The following is a 21,675-nucleotide window of genomic DNA, read 5'->3' on the forward strand; positions in this document are numbered from 1 at the left end:
TTTACGTTTTAGCATTTATCCACCTTTGAATCAAACCACCTGGCTCTTGTCCCACCCACTGTCCTCCTCTGACCTACACTGGTCCATTATCTGACCATGTTTTCTTCAAGGTGTTTTCACAAACCCGATCTCATGAGTAAACGTAACTATTTCACGAGGTGCTGACTTCGTTTGAATTCATACACAATGTTTTGTATGGAAATTTCAGATTTTTTTAGAGTAAAAGTTTGTATGAAGGTTCACACCTAACACCACTCCTAAAGCTAACCGTCAATGAGGCTTAAGCAGACTGTACAATGTACAAATGAAATCATACATATTAAGATGAATTTACCACTAATTTGCCAAAACGTAATTTCAATGAGTGTGTTGCTTTACTCTAGCACATTTGGTGCAGACCCAAGTCCATTTGAGATGTTTGCCAACCTTGATATTGGACGCCAAGATACAGTCTTACTTTACTGCCTCATCACTGTAATGAGGCCATTTCTGGGTGAAGGGCTTTAGAAACCAGAAAAGATTAATGAGGGTTGATATGGTCATCTGAGCAAAATTTAGCGAACGTTAGACAATATGTGTATAATTCACACCTTGATAGATTAGAGGAAATAGAATTATGTTGTAAAACATTTACAAGAAAAATATGGTCCAAATTTTTATTCATCAAAATGAATCAAACGTTCAGACCTTCGATAATCAGTTTCTACTAATTTCAAAAAGTGAAGCCAAAATTACCACCTTTTTGGTGCTTATTTAGCTAGTCAAACCACATAATGCAAAGTAAAATCATATGTGAGGGACGGAGGACATGTTTTTCAACTCGAGTTTAGACAAAGCAATCGAACCAAGTGTGAAAACAGCCTCACATATATGAAAATGCTGTATATATCATGTATATACTGTATGATATATGTGTGCATCCATTCCTTTATCCTATTCCTCTGCTTTTCTCCACCTTTCTCTCTTTCCTTCCTAACCGAAATGCTTTCTCTTAACCATCTCTCTGCTTTCTGGAACAGAAGGCGCTACTATGAGACGTACATTAGGTATGTTAAATTAGGTATTACATGTTCACATAACAGGTACTAATGCTTGTAGAGAAACAGACAGTGAATGATAAGCAGAACTATGTTCAGTGAATAACAGCGTTGGGATTTCCACCTCTGCCCTGTCCCATATGGTCCTTTTAGTTGATTTTACATGTTTGCGAGACTGGTGCTCTTGAAGGACTGAGAGTGCTATTTGGGACAGGGCTTTATACACACACACACACACACACACACACACACACAGACTTTCTACAAAGCTGGAACAAGTTGATAGGAACATCTAGTAAAGCATTAACAAATCAGGATGCGTCTTTGAGTCTCTGTGTGTTGTGATTGGGTGATGAAGGGAAAGAGGAGGGGCTCGTTGCATGTGTCTGCTGGATAACCGGTGCTAACAAAATGAAATGCTTGCCTTTAAAGGATGACTCATCAGATTAATACTTCATAGAAATGCAAATAACGCTTAAACACAATGTTTATTTATAGTTAAATAATTATATGGTTTATTTTTCTAAAACAAGAGTTGTCCTTTAAGTTCACCTCTGCAAGGATGTTGAGATGTCTTATTTAATTGGCCAGTGGGGCTGTACGTCTGTCTAGATGCCTTATCTTTCTTGTACAAAAGCATGGCTGTGAGTCATAGAAGTATAGTTTGCTCAACATCTTATTTATTTAGACATATTCAAATTAATGGAAGAATATGTCCCACTTTTAGTAGCACTTTTAGTTAGCAAATCTTTAACACAGTGTAATATATTGACCAGATTGTACTTCTTTCACAGCTTCATTTTTATGTCAGTAAAATGTAGAGTATTCACTCTAAGGTCTATGCTTCACAGTCACTGAAGACATCTAGACTCGGTGCACTGAAAACTTCAAGTAGAATGTCTCTGAGCTGAGACTAGATTTCTTAAGACTGTACAGCTTGTTACTAAAGACTATATGCAAAAGCTAGAAGGGTTATGACACTGCTGGCAGCTTTCTTGATAAGATTTTGCTTGTTTTCAAATGAGGTCTAACCCCGTCACTGCAGTCTGGAGCCGTACGTCTGCATGGTAGTGCATGGTTATTCACTGACTCGTTGACCGCAATCTAACCGGCCTCTCACTGACCTCTTGACCTTCACGCAGGTCACAGGGCAGTGACAGAAGACCCACTATATGCCGCGAAGAGGAGTATGAAGAAGATCGTTACTCTGGAGAGTACTACAGCGGAGAGGAGTTTTACGAAGATGACGGCATGCTGTCGGGTGACAGGTAAAACTTGCAACTGCTGCACGGCCCATTTCAAATAAATCACATTTAAAGAAGTTCATCCGAGGGTATTTACTGTATTACACGTCCTTGTGCAGGTATCCCAACAGTGACCAGGAATACGAGACGCCACGGGGTTACCATCATCCTGACAGTTACTATGAGGATGACGAGCAGCCCCTTTATCATGATTCACGTAGGTCACCAAAGAGAAGACTGCTTCCTCCAACACCGCAAGGCAAGTCTTGGGGTTCCTTACTTGGCCCTCTGCTTAATGGTTCCGCATCAGTGATGGAAAATATTAATCGCTCTCGTTTATAGGTAATCGGAGACCGTCATTTAATTTTGAGTGTCTGCGCAGACAGAGCAGTCAAGACGATCTTCCTCACCAGCGCACCGCTCTTCCATTACATCTCATGCAACACCAGGTAACATTAAATACGACACTATTGTTCTGTGACATGGAGTAAATGACATTATTATGTAAAGGCTGAATATGGTAATATTCTAGATAATAATAAACCATATTTATTAAAATGGTATTAAAATTAATTCCATATATATCAATGTATAAACTATTTATATTCAACAATAATTATTATTATTTATATATATATATATATGTATGTGTGTGTGTGTGTGTGTGTGTGCATGTTTATGTGGTTTATGAGGACACAAATTTGTATAATGACATGGGTATGACAGAGGTATTACAATATGAAGGTGGTTTATGAGGACACCGCCTATGTCCCCGTAATTCAAAAGGCTTAAAAAACATTTTTTTGAAAATATAAAAATGCACAAAGTCTCCTGTGAGGGCTAAGTTTAGGTGTAGGCTTGGTGTAGGGCAATAGCACACACAGTTTTTTCAGTATAAAAACCATTACGCCTATGGAGAGTCCCCATAAACCACAAAAACCAACGTGTGTGTGTGTGTGTGTGTGTGTGTGTGTAAGGGATAATCAACAGGCAGCCGTGCATTAAAGTGCATCTTGAATAATTTATTTAATCCTGTTTACTTCGTTTAGAAAACTTTTCGTGACAGTATTTTAATTAAATTTTTTAGTTTTAATATTTACAGATAATACTTATAGCTATAAATAAACAAGAGTATAAATTAGCATACAAGAAATAGATTTTGGCATCAACTAATGAAATAATCAGTTTTATTACAACCCTATATTCCAGCATAGTATTGTCTATATAGTATATTTGCTGTATTTATATTGCACTGTATATTAAAACAATACATATCTATTGGCCACTGTACTTGTTGGTCCAGGTGATGGCGGTAGCGGGTCTAGACTCCAGCAGGGCTCACAGGCTTTCACCTACTCGATCTACCAGATCATGGGCATCACCTCCTCCCACTCCTGCAAGTAAAGACCGAACGCCGTACTACACACCACTCATCCGCGTAGACCGTCCTCTGAGGGACAGCGCCCACAGCAGCCACTCATCCATCAGGAAGAGCTCATGGTATACAGATGACCCCGAGTACCAGAGGAACTACTCACCCGTTCACCTGCAGGTTCCACCCGAGTACAGAAACCAGTACCACCAGAAGAGAGGCAGCGCTACCAGCCTGGTAGAGGCGGTGAGTCTCAGACCTCTTTTGCCATTTGTAAGATGTAGGTTGGCAAACATTATGAAAATCAGTATCTTTTTTAACATTTTTTTTTTATGTCTTGACAACTTTCAGGAGATATCTCAGTATTTATGTATTTGCTATGAAACACTTTCAAAGTTTATTTATTTAAAATGTAATTAATTTAAACCGAGCTAAGTAGATACAAATTGGAATGCTAAATAAATAAACAAGAAAAATATTTGTGTGTATATTTTAGTGCTGTCAAAATTAGCGTGAACGCAGACGATTCATTTTTTCAGTTTAACGGGTTAAAAATTTTTAATACAATTAACGCAGGGGCAGAGCTAGGGTTGGCCACCCCACATCTCTTTTTTTCTTGAAGCGCATTTATTTAGTCGCAGGACATCTTTACGAGTATATCAAATGGTAGACATTTCAGACGCACACTCCAACTTCACTTCAGTCAAACGAGTTATGGAAACGGTGCTGTGCTCACAGCGCATGTTCTTCAATTGCACATGCAAAAGCGCCGGCGTGCACATAGCTTGTATCATTTCATATCAAAGCGCGAATGAAACCACGGTCGTGGTCAATTAAGTCACGAAGTTACCAAAAACATGATGTCTGTTAATCAAAGAAAAAAGAGGAAATCAATAAATTGTATAGCTTTAAGGATTCATCTATATTTAATTTAGAATTTAGTGTTTGAGAACTTCAATTTAATTTCTGGTGAAGGGCACAGGTGAAGATTGTTTTAAGTTCACTTAAATTAGAAGTTATTTTTTTTTAGGTATAATAAATGTTCAAATTGATATCTCTATCTTAAATATTAGGGGGAAAAAATTATTTTATAGAGACATCAGTAGTATTGGTATTAGTGATACGGGCCTTCAGTCATAAAAAAGATGCCATTAATCTAATATTAAAAATATACTGTCTTTATATTGTTTGTACATTAATTTGAAGATTGAATAAAATGTTTGCAATATAAAAGTATATTTAAAAACTTCAATGTTAGGAGGGAGTAATTGTGATTTAATTTCAGAAAAAATGTGCGATTAATTCGTTATTTTTTTTAATCGATTGACAGCACTAATATAATTAAGTAAATTACCTATTTAAATTAATAATAAATTTACTTAAAATAAATAATAAATAAATCAGGAAAAAAAATCAATAAACATCTACTGTGGCCACTTAGTTTCATATTGGAATGCAAAAAATAAATAAATAAATAAAATAAACACAGACAAACATTTGTATATTTTTATATTTATCAATAAAAAAATATATAGTAATAAGAGCTATTTATTTATTTACTTGTATAATTTAATTCAGAGAAACTGTCATTGTAGCCAATTAAATTTAAATTGTAAATAAATAAATACAACAAACAAAAAGAAATGTATGTATATTTACAGCCATTGTATCCAAGTAAATTCAAATTAGAAATGAATACAAAGATGCATATGCATGTATTTATTTAATGCCTTGTGGTTTACATTTACATTTGCATTTATTCATTTAGCTGACGCTTTCATCCAAAGCGACTTACAATTGCTATATATGTCAGAGGTCGCACGCCTCTGGAGCAACTAGGGGTTAAGTGTCTTGCTCAGGGACACATTGGTGTCTCACAGTGGATTCGAACCCGGGTCTCTCACACCAAAGGCATGTGTCTTATCCACTGCGCCATCACCACCCCATGCTAACAGGGCAGAAGTATGTAAGACACTTATGTTTCCATTCCCACTTTTGTATAGTTTCTAGTTTCGGGACCAAATGTTTTCTTCAGACAGTGACAGTAAGTCATACTATGTGTCAGTGAAGACAGAATCTATACTTACAGAACAAAGCATCATTTTGTCCTCCTCATGTTTGAGCAGGTCTTGATATCAGAAGGACTGGGTCGCTACGCCAAGGATCCGAAGTTCGTGGCCGCTACGAAGCACGAGATTGCGGACGCGTGCGAGATGACCATCGACGAAATGGATAGCGCCGCCAACCATCTCCTGAACGGTGGCATTACGCCGGGAGTCAACGGTGTCAACGTCTTTCCCATAATGGGCCCCAGAGACTACGAGATGCAGGATGTCTCGGCTAGCTACAGCGACGAGGAACCAGAATCCGAACCCAGACCGCAGTACGAGGAGGACCTGGCGGACGAAATGATATGCATTACCACTTTATAGCACCTGGTTAGCGGTTGCTGCTCTTCCTCAGAAACTGATCAGTGAAACAAACAAATCTAGAGTAGATTTACTGGCTTACTACCTAAAGAAGTGCCTTCACAGCAGAACAGAAAGGCACCATAAGAATGGACGCATCGGTGCCGCTCGCTCACTTCCTGTTCGCGCAGGAACTTGGCAGTCACGGCGCCGGGGAGGAGCTAATTCGAACTCTGGAGGTGAACTTTAATTGGCTGCTTGTACCGTCACTGCAGGAAATGGACCAATGAGCAGCGAGGGGCAGGGGTGGGGGGGCAGGCTGTTTCCACGGTGATGACAATCAAAACGAATGTCATTACCTCAGTCACTTTATTAAGGGTTCTGCATATCAAGCACGTTGCAAGCTCAATGCAAGCTAAGTACGGCATATCCCTCAGCAAAGGCTTTAGTTTCGACTCGCCCCGTACGACTATTTTAGTACCGTTTAAGGTCAAGTGCATATTTTAGAGAACAAACGCTAATTCTACAGCACTGGTTTACAATAAGGATATCATGCAGGTTTGTGGATTTGGAGAGGATTTCAGCATTAGTGTTAAATGCACTAGCAGACAGGTTATTTTTATAATTTAGGATAGCCTGTTTGATATTTCATAATATGCTGTAAATGACTTGTAATATATAAAGCAAAAGAAAACTTTGTAAAGAGACATTATATATTTTGTAATTATGTACTGTACAAAAAAGAAAATCAGCAATATTAATCCTAGTTGATGTTATTGCATTACAAAAAAGGCGAAATTTGGTGTTATTTTAATAGGTACTGTACTTTATTATTAAATTATTTGGCCTTTATTCTTTGCTCATATGCATTCTTACTCGTTTGTGAAAAGTATAGAACAAAAAAGCCAATTTTCTATGAGGTTACGTCTGTGACACACCTGCACAAGATATGCAAGTTGTTTTCTCAGTGTCCGTTTCATAAGCGTAACCGACGTAGTGTTCCTTTAATATCTACGGCATGCAGTATGGGGCACGAGCATCGACCCCCTTTTATGAGGACTTTAGTAGGGCTTACAGAATTGTGTCTTAATCATGCTCTTGTTTGTGTAGATTGAACGAGTTTCAAATAGGACTTCCCGTTTCAAGGCTTCGTTGCATATTTTGTGCCAGGGAGGTGCACAGGAAGGTGCAATGGTAAATGCTTTGTGCATTAACAATGCTGCTTAATTAGTCTGCAATTAAACTGTACGACCCTCACCAGGAACATGCTGCCACTTGGAAAAGCCTGCTGCCACTGGCTGATCTATGAATAGCTGATCTAGGACCGGCGCACTACCGCAAAGGGGTTTCGGATTAGCGAATCATTTCTGCCACTAACGTATTTAGGTGTGCTTTGAATACTGAAATCTTCCTTTAGCTTTATAATGATGTTGATTATGATGACAAAATGTGATGACGGGGGAGTTTTGGGTTGCTTGAAGTGCATGTTCGCATCATGAATCCTTAAACGGAACAGTTCAGGCAAAAACGAAAATTCTGTCTTTATTCACTGACTGTCAAATTGTTTCTTCCTCAGTGGAAAAAGTTGAATTTTGGAAGTAAAAACTCAATTAATTTTCTCCATTAGGGAAATTGATTTTTTATGATAACTGTGAGCTATGAGGTTGTTAATGTTTTGTTCAAGCCATCCATTCACATTATTTTAACTTTTGTGTTTAACAGCTGAATTTGTGCTGAAAACTACATTACCCATGATTCTATACAGAAAATTCAACCAATTACAGTCACATCTCCCATGAAATATTCATATGCGTTATTTTGCAATAAACTGAAACTTAAAAATCCAGTTTCTACACACATGATCCACATTTCTCCATTGTTTTTAATTTGACTGTCATTTGCAGTGCTTCATGGGACTGTAGTTCTTTCCCTCTTTTAAGTCTTCAAATCTTTTTGTCTGATTTTCAAATACTTTTTCTTTAAATAAAAGGTTGTCATGTGATTCACCTTGTAGCTGGTTGGTTTGATTTATGGTTTATAATGCTTTAATGAAGCCCTCAAAGGAATTTCTACAGAAAAAAAAATACTTCCAGAACCAATGCCACTGAAAAAGTGGGCGGCCACTAATGCACTCCATACATAGAGAATATTTGAAGAATTTTCCTGCTCAAAAAAATAAAAACTATATAAAATGCACACCTTAAAAATGCAATCTAATGCGTTGCTATATTGTAAATGTAATCATATGCCAAATTTACACTGCAAAGGTGGCACAGAAGCACTTCTAAAGTGGTTTTAGGTGTTTAATGCAGCTTAGAGGTGGAATAAATGCATTTACACAGATACAAATATATGCTTTGATACTAGGGGCTGAGGTGGGTCAGAGCAGGCTTACCTTAGTCTAGCTTTTATGTGACATTACAAAACATAATTTGTAAAGTTTAGAAATGTAAGAATTTGAATTGGAAAGTTAAAGGGGGGTAAATGACAGAATTTTCATTTTTGGGTGCACTGTTCCTTTAAGCAGGACAAGAAACTGGTTAAGCAATACTTTCCCCCTTATTTGTTTTATTTTACTCTTTCTTTGTTTCTTTCCACCTTTCACTTAAGCTCTGGCTTCTGGAAATACCTCTTTTAATGCAGGGGAAACATATCAGCATTTGAAGCGTCCTTTTTGTGAGTGTTTTTGCCTTTAAGGTGTTGTAAATCTGTACTTAGGCCTCAACTTGGGATACATCAATTCAATTGACCTTTTGTCATTTCTAACAGGCAAATTAATGCTGATTAATGCATTATGGGCAAAAAAAAGTTTGACTGCAAAGGCCTAGAAGTGTAAAGCTTCAATACAGCTTAAATAAAGGGAAATGAGGGGTTTGTTGGAATTCTTGTTCATGAGTGTTATTGATCTCTTGTGTTTTGGAAGAGTGCTGTGCTTTTCAGTCAACCGAATACTGTCATGAATCTCTGCGTGTGCACATCTGAAAGGGCTCTCTGAAATGATCCGTGCGGAAGAGAAAAAAACAAAAAAACATGATGTTGTGTTCTGGTCTTCATGTCAATTATACTGTATCTTGTAAACGGACCAATGCACATTCTTGGCACATTGTACTATTCGTAGCAATTACTGGTAAGGACAATAAAATATGCATTATTTTTAATAAACAAAGAAAAAAACGTCAAAAAAAACTTGTTAAACTAAAGATTTATCTTTTACCTCGTGTCAGGGACTCCTGAAAAGAAAGAAAAAAAATTTGGTTTCTTAATATACCAATGGGATTTTAATATTAGCACATTGCTGTTCGTCTTTGCACAAATTACTGTAACGTGCTATTTGTTTTCTATTCATATTTTATGTATCAAGGTGGGCGAATTTTGTACTATTTTCTGTGACTGTGTATGGTTTAGTGAAATCTATATTTGTCATTTACATTTCACCTTTCAGTGCTGGAGTGGGTCAAACAGGAGGAGGGGGAAAAGGTGCACTCCTCTGTATTGTTAACATTGTTAACCAAAAAAAAGGAAAAAGGTATTATACAATTTTCAGAGCCACATCTGTTGATTATCACATTTTCATCTAGCGTTGTTGCTACTACTATTATATACTTTTTCTTTTTAATGCTGTAAGGAAACATAAGATTATAGTGTAACATATATATATAGAAGTAATGGAAAGATGCGTGGTGATGTTCTCCATTTGAAAGTCTTTATCTTTGCTCTCTTATGGTTTTTATTCCATGAAGAAAAAAAGGTTTTCTCTTCGTAGCAGATGACTTATAATATCCCTCTAGGTTTTGTATTGATACATTTTTTGTAATTTTCCTATTTGTTTTGGCCTGGACTTGATTTTAATCAATATTGAAATTTTATTTTCTAATGATTAATACAGAATAAACTTAATGAATAAACTAATGACTGTGTCACTTATTTGTGCAAAAACATGGAACTGCAATTCATTACGTAACGGATAATGTACAGGCAGCCGGTAGTTATCGCGAAATAATCCCCGACAGTGTGATCAGGTCTTGTATTCAGCGATACAGGCTTATTTCGCGATAACTACAGGCAGCCTGTACATTATCCCGCTTATTACACGGCTACTTGCCACATAAGGAAAAAAAACTGGACATGAATATGAATTTGAAACATTTTATTGGCATATTTGTTTTAAATTAACATTTTTATCCTTCCGCGAAACGATATAGTACCACGTGACTAACATTCTGTTTGTCACAAGATGGCGCCAAACGGCAATCTTTGTTGTCGCGGAGGGATTTTAAACATACAAGTAGTACCGGCTATGCGTTATTACTTTGGAGCGGTTATTATTTGAAAAGAACGAACCTGAAAATGTCTCAACTGACCAATCAGAATCAAGCATTCCAGAGAGCCGTGTAATAAATTACAATAACACAATAACAATAACAAAAAAGTAGGTCTATGGGTCAAGGTGTCTTTAATTGGAAAGAAATGTGAAAAATTAATCTGAGTATATTGCAAGATTCATCTGGGGCTCTGGGAGTAGATGATGTAGCATTTAAGAGTTTTAGAATCAAGAAGTCTGTTTTTGTTTTTGAGAAGTCTCCATACATTATTTCATTAAAAATAAAGTAAAAACTGTATTGTGAAATATTATTACAATTTAAAATAACCATTTTCTGTTTTTGAGAAGTCTCCATACATTATTTCATTAAAAATAAAGTAAAAACTGTATTGTGAAATATTATTACAATTTAAAATAACCATTTTCTGTTTGAATATATTGTAAATTGTTATTAATTCTTATTATGCAAAGCTGAATTTCTCTAGTATGAGCCTTCAGAGATCATTCTAATTTGGTGCTCAAGAAACACCAAATTTGGTGTCTTTATTATCACTTTTGATCAGTTTAATGCACTGTAGCTGAATAAAAGTATTAGCAAAGTTTTGTGGCTTTAAATGTAGGCCTATCTGTAGTACACACAGTACAGTATAAACTAGTAAACAATCTAAACGTTGACACGAGCATAAAATAGTTTTTTTTTTTTTCTTGTGAGAAAATGACAAAAATACTGTCTTGCTTGTCTTTCATTCAGGAAGGTATGCATATTTGTTTCCATCCCAATGCAGTCTAGAATGAGAATGTCCCTCTCTAAAAACCAGTTAGTTCTGAACAGCTTTAGCAAGCAGATGTGACGTGAGTGAAAGGAAACAGGAAACATACAGCAAAGAAAATTGCATTCATCAAACCGTCTCACTTTTAGCAGTAAAGCACGTAGCTATAACATGACCGTATTGAAACGTACAGTAAGTCACTCTGGGCTGATTTTGTTGTTCTATGGTGACACGACAGTCTGAACATCAGATACATCTTCCTCTGAAGGCCAGGGATCCCTTCCACACATCAGAAATGTTATTGCATACTTCTGGAACTTGAAAAACAGCCCATCTTTACTACATTATATTCATTTATATACATGATGACCTTGTGAGATTTAAAATCTTGTGTATGTTTGGTGTGAATGTCTTTATTGTGTTAAACTATGCAAATTATACCGATCCTCATGATTTATCTGCTTGTTTCACTCACCTGTTTGTTCATGTATATGTAGATCAGGGGGTTGTAAACAGTGCTGCTCTTGGCCATGTATATGGGTACCACCTTCACCAGCACGGCCAACTGAACATCAGGGTTGAAGATGACCACCATTAGAGCCAGAGCGGCATACGGCAGCCAGCTCACGAGGAACGCCAACACCATCATCACTACCGTCCACGCCACCTTAGACTCTGCCCTTGCAGCCACACATCCACCTACTGTACCTTATCTACCTGTCAATGAAAATATTCCTTCAAGCTATCAGGGGTGGACTAAGTACTCAAATCAAATACTTTAATAAAAGTACAGCTTCCCTAATAAAATATTACTACAGTAAAGAACTCATTTTAAAATGTAATTTAGTAGAAGTACAAAAGTACTTGATTTATAATGTAATCGATGAACCATGTTTATTATTTATACCATCCACTACTAGTCTACATATTGATCTGCAAATAAATAATCGTACCAAAATTTGCTATACACTCTCAAAACCTTCAACTTCAATTTACTAAAAAAAAAATATTTAAGCTACTGATAATTTAAGTGTGCAAACTAAAAAAAATAAAATGAGGAAAACCAAAATTGGTGTAAGTATGTGTCAAGAAATAGTATAAAAATACAACGCACAGATGTCACATGAGGCAAAATCCCTTAAATGAATGGTTCATCCAAAATGTTTCTGTTTCTTCATCAGAACAGATTTGGAGAAATTTAGCATTGCATCACCTTATCCAGTTCACTAATGGATCCTCTGCAGTGAATGGGTGCCGTCACAATAAGAGTCCAAACAGCTGATAAATATCAATATTCTGGAGGAAGGACTTGTATTTTAGCCAGAATCAAAATTTGAAAACATCTTGATGTATTGTTTCTTCCAAACATTCAGCCTTCCACATCACAATACATTAATTGGACTGGAGTCCTGTGGAGTACTTGTGTACTATTGTAATGTTTTTAGCAGCTGTTTGGACTCCCATTCTGACGGCACCCATTCACTGCAGAGGATACATTGGGGAGCAAGTGATGTAACTAATGCTAAATTTCCCCAAATCTGTTTTGATGAAACAAACTCATTTACATCTTTGATGGCCTGAGAGTCTGAAATTGTCAGTAAATTTGAATTTTTCGATTAACTTTTCCTGTAACATTTCAAATTCAAATTGGACATCCCTCTTGCATTTCACAAGCGAGGGTTTATATCATGTAATCAAGTAAAAGTAAACATTTTACAATATAAAAATACTCTGGCAAAGTACAGGTACTGCACTGCAACTAAATTTCACCAGCTCATAAGATAACTTCAAAAACATAAGTAAACCGGGACTGTCCTACTTGTCTTAGCGTGTAGAGCAGCCATGAACATGACACTACAATGATGAGGAATGGCACAGCGAAACAGAGAGAGAAGTAACAGATGATGTAAGACACATTCTTGAGATCTCGACTCTGCCAGTCGGGTCCGCAGGATGTGCCGGCTCCCTCCAGTTGGTAGCTCCCCCAGCCAAATAGAGGCGCGCTATTCCAGACCAGAGACCAGAGCCAGGATAACAACAGCCCTCCTGCGGCGTGCTTGGTCTGGAATGCAATGGTCCCCAGAGGCTTGCACACTACAAACAGCCGCTCCACAGCAATCAGGGCCACTGTGCACAGAGCTGTTATACCTGAGCAGTCAACAAAGGAAACAGAAGAATTCACAGTTAAGTCAGAGTTCACTCAATTCATATTTTAAGGTTTAACACAGTTGATCAAAGGAATGATGTTTAATTGCCAGTCATACACAATAATGAGACAGTAAGATTATTGCCTTGTACAATATATAAAATATGCTTGCTTAGAAACAGACAGTTTTTAGGTAATATTTTCTGGGAAGCTAATGGAGACTGATTGATTCACAAACAGGTAACTTGTTTGAGCCAAAAGTGTCCTGACATTTTATCCTACCCATCAGATTGTCCTACCAGGGCATACTGCGTATGCACACATCAATATTTCATCCTTTTTCTCACGCTGAACAATAATTACTGTATTTGCATTACTGTAAGGGTAGGTTTATGGTTGGGGTAGGTGTAGTCGTTAATAATACTCAATCTAATAGGTAGAAAAATTTATTTATTGTTGGTTTCTGGCCGTACCGGTATCCCTATATCCACAACTTTAAATAACACATAATTACTGTATTTGCATTACTGTAAGGGTATAGTTTAGGGTTCAGGGTAGGTGTAGACGTTAATAAAAAACAATCTAATTGGTAGAAATATTTATTTATTGTTGGTTTCAAGCCATACCTGTATCCCTATATCCACAACTGCAAATAACACGTAATTACTGTATTTGCATTACTGTAAGGGTATAGTTTAGGGTTCAGGGTAGGTGTAGACGTTAATAAAAAACAATCTAATTGGTAGAAATATTTATTTATTGTTGGTTTCAAGCCATACCTGTATCCCTATATCCACAACTGCAAATAACACGTAATTACTGTATTTGCATTACTGTAAAGGTAGGTTTAGGGTTGGGGTAGGTAAACCATAATTTGTCAGGTAGCATTTTTTGTTGTCGAATTACTACTGTTTTAATGGGAGGTTGCAAGTTCTGACAGGGTTGCACAATAGACAGAACAGTGTCTTTTTAGTGAATAAAAAATAAAAGTGCAGTCTGTTTCATGAACAAATAGGCTACAAGAAAGAAAGGGGACCGAATGTCTATATGATCACAAGGGAACGTTGCTGTTTGACTCACTCAGTCAGGCGGCTATCAACCTTTTTTAAGGTAGGCTTATTACTTTTAGTGATAAGCAGGTTTTGTGTACCGGACACTTTCACCTCTAAATGGCAGTTTCCAATAAGCAGAACACGATTCGCAAATGAATTACTTGGTGTTAGTCGGTTAGACGGGTTTGCTAAAAGTCGAATCGGTTCGTGATTCAGTCTGAACAATTCGGACAGTTCCACGCACTGATTTGTTTGGACCGGTTTATGCAGTAAAAGACTATTTTAGAACGCAGAAAATGAAAAGTGCGCTGGATGAAGTGAATTTCAAAACCCTGGAAATGTCTCCTATCATCTGGCAGCCTATACGAAGAAGCTCTTTTTTAGGATCGCCTGTAGGACCAGCTTGTGAACCAGCAGGATTGCTTGTTCAACAGTAGCTTCACAGTAGCTACAAAAAGTAGGCTATTTTGATATTTTCATGTTCTTGAACAAATGCCTTTGAAATATATTACTGTCAGTCCTTTGTTGTGTGTCATGTGTTCCCGCCTCGTTTCCATATTTGGTTTGTTTCCTGTCCTAGTCTGATGTGATTATTAGTTAATGCTTGTCCAGCCGTGTTTGTCTAATTATCCTGTGTATTTATAGTCCTGTCTGTTCAGTGTAATGTCGTCTGGTTTACTTGTTACTCCCCGGTGTTCCTGTCTGTGTCAGCCCTGCTTTGATGTCTTCATTAAAGACTGTTTATTTGAGTTACATCCTCGTCTGCGTGTTCCTTGTTCCTCCCTGCTGTGTGCTCTGTGACAATTACACTGTATGGCCCCACCACAGTTACTGTACATTTAAATGTAATTTACAAAATAATACAGTTCTAAATTATACAGTCTAGAATCATTATTTTGTGTTGGAATGAAACCAGAACAGACTTACCAAATAATGCAACGCAAAATCCCTCCAATACACATCCGACCCGTCCCATAATGTAATAGCCCAAGGCATTGGTCACCACAGATGGCACACTTCCCGTTAATGTGATGCCCAGGTCAGCCACAGCGAGGTTGACCAGAGCAAAATTCAGTGGTTGCCACAGCTGTTTGTGCCGGAGGGTGACGACTATCACTGTAGCGTTCAACATGACAGCTGTGATGGAGAACACGGCCATGAGGAGGGACAGTGTGATGAATCCTCCCCAAGGCAGGGGCACCTTTGCACCAGGGCCATCCTGGATAGACGAGTCATTCAGGAATTCTGGGAAAGAGGCCATCCCCTCAGGTATTAACTAAAATTACAGTTGTATAAAAATTTCCTGTTCTGTAGTTTTGGTATTTTTCCAGTCAGTTTCAAGCTATATTCTTCTCTGCTGTGTTACTCAAGTTCATCAGACATGCACCTTCTGTCTGCACCTTCAAGACGGTGACACACAAAAAAGGGTTCTTATTCAGATTAGGTGTTGTAAGAAGAAAAGTCCCAAAGATCCAGACTTAAGACACAATAAGTCCTCCTGGATGTGATCTCTCTGATCCAGCTCTTCCCTTGATTGCAGACGAATGACTTGAAGTCAAGTTTAGAATAATTAAATTTTTTTAAATGTTTTTTGAAGAAATCTCTTATGCTCACCAAAACTGAACTTATTTAATAAAACATTAACAGTGCAATTTTGTTACAATTTAAAAGAACTGTTCTTTACTTAAAAATATTGTAAACACTGATAATAATAGCCAATGTTTCTTGAACAGCAAATCAACTTATTCGAATGATTTTTGAAGGATTATGTGACTGGAGACTGGAGTAGTAATCACAGGAATAAATTCTAAATATATTAAAATGGTAGACAGTTATTTGACATTTTAATAATATTTCACAATTTTACTGTTTTTACTAAATATTTGATCAAATAAATGCAGCCTTGGCTAACATTAAGGACATACAAATATTAACATAATTGATATATGAAAATATGAAAACATGATTTTTTTCCAAACTTTTGATCCTGCATTGATTGATTGATTTTAATAAATAAATAAAACAAACAGCTACTTAAGTTTTTCATTGCTAATTATCTAATACATTATTATTATGTATTAGATAAATAACAGCATTAAAGTAACTTGTATTTTTTATTTTTTTTACTTTATTTACTTTAAATGTTTAAATTTACAAGTTTATTCCTCAAAGTAGGTACTACACAGTATAGTACTCTTGGAATTTCTTTTTCTTTCTGCCAGAGGCTGTACACATTTGTACATCTTTTGTACACTGAAAGTGCACGACACATTGCTCAAAAAGTTCTACTTTCTCTCAGCTCCAAAAGTTTGCATTGAATATTTATATTTTGGAGTCATGGCTTTGATAACAATGGCAAAAGGGACCTTATTTCATTTCACTTTGCATCAGTGCATTAAAGTTTAGTAATTTTATATTGTTGTTTAAAAGATGCTCCCAGGAATCTGTATCCATTCATAAAGGCGTGTGAGTGCCTGTGTTTATTATGACGGATTTTGTAAGCGGTTCTGTTATTAACTGTGAAGAGTAACTCTCAGCGCCTTCACAAGTCACATATGTCCAGTACTATATTTGACCCGCTAAGAGTTTTAACTTCCATTAAGACGAGACCGATATTACTGTGTTTGGTGCCCTGAATTTAAATAGACGAGAGTGAACTCCAATACAGACTTAACCGGATTTGCTTCAAGAGTTGTTAAAACTATTGCTTCTATCCCCGAAAGACCCATCATTTCTTAATCTTATTGTTGTCTTTGTCATTCTGATTTAAGAAGGACCACCAGGTCACCAGTGAATAAAGACTTCTATTTCTAGATGTGCATCTATAGCTCCACTGGAAATACTGTAAGTTAATATAAGGTAAAATAGATCTACTTTTAGAATTTTAGACAAAAGCTGTTCAAGTGAACACAAGGTTCATTTTAACCATTTTAATTTACATTGTTAAAAATATGGGACAAATTGAAGATAAGATTTTTAAAGCTTTTGAAAGTCTCACATCCTTTGCTCAATAAACGTATAGATTTTTTTAAACAAAAATCTGTGTGTGTGTGAGTGTAGATAGACAGACAAATAGATAGATAGACACAGACATACAGATAGATAGATAGATAGATAGATAGATAGATAGATAGATAGATAGATAGATAGATAGATAGATAGATAGATAGATAGATAGATAGATAGATAGATAGATAGAGCATTGCAATAGTACTGTATGGCAAGTGTTCTTCAGCTCCACTCACTGCTGTTTCTAGCTGAGTCTGTGATGTATGATGCATTTACCAGCTAATCATGACTGCACAGAGACGCAGGCTGTGTTCAGACAGAACCATCAGACCCCTTACCACACACACTCACGCAGATGCACCTCATCATTTATGTGCTCGTGGTAATTAGAGGAACAAAAAAAAAAGAGAATGAGAGAATAGCAATTAACTCCTGGATGCCATTGTTAAGCATCAGGCTCAAGAGGTCAGTATAGTGGCTGGTCATAAATCTTATTCACTTACTTTCTTTGAGTACTATCTGCTCTTTTATGGCATCTATTGATGAGGAGCAGCTGTGCTACTGATTTATTCTGTATAACAGTCTGCATGCATTGTGTTGAAGGAATAATTCACCCCAAAATGAGAATTTGCAGAAAATATACTCACCCTCAGGCCATTTAAGATGTAGATGAGTTTGTGTCTTCATAAGAACAGATTTGGAGAAATTTATCATTACATCACTTGCTTACCAATGGATCCTCTGCGGTGAATGGGTGCCATCAGAATGAGTGTCCAAACAGCTGATAAAAACATCACAATAATATATACGTAAAAGGCAACTTTGTTTCACATAACATTAATTGAAGGGCTATACAGTAGTTATGTCTTACTTGTGGATTATTGTGATGTTTTTTTCAGCTGTTTGGACTCTCATTCTGACGGCACCCATTCACTGCAGAGGAACCTTTTGTGAGCAAGTGATGTAATGCTACATTTCTCCAAACCAGTTCCCATGAAGAAACAAACTCATCTGCTGTGCATATTGGATGACATTGTGGAGTACATTTTCAGCAAATTTTAATTTTTGGGATCACTATTCCTTTCATGTGCATCTCAATGAAAACTTCTTGAAATATGCAGAATCATACAGGTATTTTTACATATGACAACTCAGATAAGATTGTTTGCAGAGCAGAAATCACAAATATTATTCTAATTTTGAACTAGGTTTTCCAAACAATTATACAAAAACTCTGATATTTGAAACATAATTGGGCATAATCTTACAGATATAGCCGTTTGTGACAACTAATACAAAGTGTGACCTAAACTGTTGTAACCTCCAATATGCAGAATTATGCACTGCTGTTAGATAGGCTATGGAAATTAGTTCAAGTTCAAGTTTATTTGTATAGCGCTTTTTACGATTTTTTTTTCTTTTTACGAAATCGTTGCAAAGCAGCTCTAAAGGAAATTACGTTTCCACAATATATGTATATATATTGTAGAACCTTAATATGTTTAAATTATGGCAAAATTTGGTAATTCTGTATGTTGTCTGAGCTTTGGCATCCTCCGAAGTCCTCTGAGGGGTTGGCATTATCTTTTCTCAGGTGTTCGGTCATCTTAGATCATTTAAGGGTTGGATCCAAACTGAAGCTTCTGTAATTCCTAGTTACCATGGGATGTTAATCAGAGAAACAAATAGAGACATAATTAGCGTAGCTGCTGTTCCATCTAATCAAAAATGATTTGTTCAATCCAAGCTAAAAATAATAATAATGTACATTTGATCAGATATAACTGCAGTACAAGATTATAAGATGCATTATGTGGATGCTTGGCTAAAGAGATGTGTCTTTAATCTAGATTTAAACAGAGAAAGTGTATCTGAACACCAAACATTATCAGGAAGGCTATTCCAGAGTTTGGGAGCCAAATGTGAAAAAGCTCTACCTCCTTTAGTGGATTTTGCTATCCTAGGCACTACCAAAAGTCCAGAGGTTGGATTATAGCGTGGTAGAAGACAAGTTAGGTACGCAGGAGCTAAACCATTTAGGGCCTTATAGGCAAGTAATAATATTTTGTAAATTATATGGCACTTAATAGGTACCCAGTGCAGAGACTGTAAAATTGGGGTAATATGATCATATTTTCTTGACCTGGTAAGAACTCTAGCCGCTGCATTTTGGACTATCTGTAGCTTGTTTATTGAAGATGCAGGACAACCAGCTAGCAGTGCATTACAATAGTCCAGTCTAGAGGTCATGAATGCATGAACTAGCTTTTCTGCATCAGAAAAAGGTAGCATGTTTTGAAGCTTGGCAATGTTTCTAAGATGGAAGAATGCTGTTTTTGTAACATGGGAAATATGATTTTCAAAGGATAAGTTGCTGTCTAATATAACACCCAGATTTGTGACTTTAGAGGACGTAACAGTACATCCGTCTAGTTGCAAATTGTAATCCAAGAGATTTTGTGTACTGTTTTTTGGTCCAATAAGTAATATCTCTGTCTTATCTGAATTTAATAGGAGGAAATGATTGGTCATCCAATCTTTTATATTTTTTACACAATATATTAGCTTAGATAGTTTAGAAGTTTCATCTGGTCTTGTTGAGATCTATAGTTGAGTATCATCAGCATAACAATGAAAACTAATCCCGTATTTTCTAATAATATTACCAAGGGGCAACATGTATATTGAAAATAGCAGAGGACCTAGGACAGATCCTTGTGGTACTCCATACTTTACTGGTGATAATTGAGATGACTCCCCATTTAAATGAACAAAGTGGTAGCGATCGGACAGGTAGGATCTTAAAGCCTGCCCTTGAATACCAGTATAGTTTTGTAATCAATCTATGAGTATATCATGGTCTATAGTGTCGAACGCAGCACTAAGATCAAGTAATACTAGCAATGATATGCAGCCTTGGTCTGAAGCAAGTAATTTGTCATTTTAACAAGTGCAGTTTCTGTACTATGGTGAGGCCTGAAACCTGACTGAAATTCTTCATAGAGAGCAATTTTTTGCAAGAAGGAGCACAATTGAGCAGACACAACTTTTTCTAACATTTTAGACATAAACGGAAGATTTTAAATGTGTCTGTAATTTGCCAGGTCATTAGAATCTAGTTGTGGTTTCTTAATAAGAGGCTTAATAACCGCCAGCTTGAATGGTTATTGGACGCGACCTAAAGATAACGATGAGTTAATAATATTGAGAAGCGATTCTTCTGCTACAGGTAACAACTCTTTCAGTAGTTTAGTGGGTACAGGATCTAATAAACACGTTGTTGGTTTAGATGACCTGATAAGTTTATTTAGCTTTTCCTGTCCTATAGTTGTAAAGCACTGCAGTTTTTCTTTGGGTGCGATGAATGAAGCTGAAATACTAGACGCAGTAGAATATACATTTGTTATTGTATTTCTGATGTTATCTATTTTATCAGTAAAGAAATTCATAAAGTCATTACTATTAAACTGTGAGGGAATATTTAGATCGGGCGGTGTCTGTTTATTTGTTAGTCTAGCCAATGTGCTAAATAAGAACCTTGGATTGTTTTGGTTATTATCTATGAGTTTGCGGATATGCTCTACCCTGGCAGCTTTTAGAGCCTGTCTATAGCTGGACATACTGTTTTTCCACGCAATTCTAAAAACTTCCAAGTTAGTTTTTCTCCATTTGCACTCAAGATTACGAGTTTCATTCTTGAGAGAATGGGTATAACTGTTGTACCATGGCGCAGTACGTTTTTCTCTAACTTTTTTCAATTTGAGGGGGGCAACAGCTTCTAATGTATTAGAGAAGATAGTGCCCATGTTGCTAGTCATTTCGTCTTTCGTCTGTGTATTTATAGGTACACAGAGCAGTTGAGATAAATCAGGCAGGTTGTTTGTGAATCTGTCTTTGGTGGCTGGAACAATAGTTCTGCCCGGGCGATAACGCGGAGCCATATAATTAATATCAGTAATACGCAGCATGCACGATACAAGGAAATTATCAGTAACATCATCACTTTGAGGTACAATATCTATATCAGTAAGATCAATTCCATGCGATATAATTAAATCTAGCGTATGATTAAAACGATGAGTGGGCCCGGTGACGTTTTGCTTGACTCCAAAAGAGTTTATTAGGTCAGTAAACGCAAGTCCTAACGCATCATTTGTATTATCAACGTGAATGTTAAAATCTCCGACAATTAGCACTTTATCAACATTAACCAATAGATCTGAGAGGAAGTCTGCAAATTCTTTTAGGAAATCTGTATATGGCCCTGGCGGTCTATACACAGTAGCCAGAGCAAGAGACAGGAGAGATTTCTTTTG

The 21,675-nt window shown here is 36.6% G+C and overlaps 1 protein-coding gene and 1 pseudogene across 2 annotated transcripts in view; one reads left to right on the plus strand and one right to left on the minus strand.

Annotated features, from left to right (window-relative positions):
* LOC306855380 (voltage-dependent L-type calcium channel subunit alpha-1D-like) overlaps nucleotides 1–9,962 on the plus strand; it is a 113,892-nt gene extending 103,930 nt beyond the window's left edge. Inside the window, exons 45-50 of the mRNA XM_079394052.1 lie at nucleotides 1,020–1,046; nucleotides 2,180–2,305; nucleotides 2,401–2,540; nucleotides 2,624–2,730; nucleotides 3,585–3,899; nucleotides 5,780–9,962. Of these exons, the coding sequence (XP_079250178.1) occupies nucleotides 1,020–1,046; nucleotides 2,180–2,305; nucleotides 2,401–2,540; nucleotides 2,624–2,730; nucleotides 3,585–3,899; nucleotides 5,780–6,085 (1,021 nt within the window). The 3' untranslated portion in view covers nucleotides 6,086–9,962. The remainder of the gene's footprint in view (nucleotides 1–1,019; nucleotides 1,047–2,179; nucleotides 2,306–2,400; nucleotides 2,541–2,623; nucleotides 2,731–3,584; nucleotides 3,900–5,779) is intronic.
* Nucleotides 9,963–11,349: 1,387 nt separating this feature from the next.
* LOC306855298 (parapinopsin-like) lies at nucleotides 11,350–15,611 on the minus strand (annotated as a pseudogene). The gene is made up of 4 exons: nucleotides 15,278–15,611; nucleotides 12,972–13,300; nucleotides 11,628–11,865; nucleotides 11,350–11,469 (listed from the first exon to the last, which is right to left on the minus strand). The product of its transcript is annotated as a parapinopsin-like (transcript).
* Between the last annotated feature and the right edge of the window lie 6,064 nt (nucleotides 15,612–21,675).

This window comes from Barbus barbus (genome assembly GCF_936440315.1).
Source record: "Barbus barbus genome assembly, chromosome: 35".
Taxonomy (NCBI): Eukaryota; Metazoa; Chordata; class Actinopteri; order Cypriniformes; family Cyprinidae; genus Barbus; species Barbus barbus.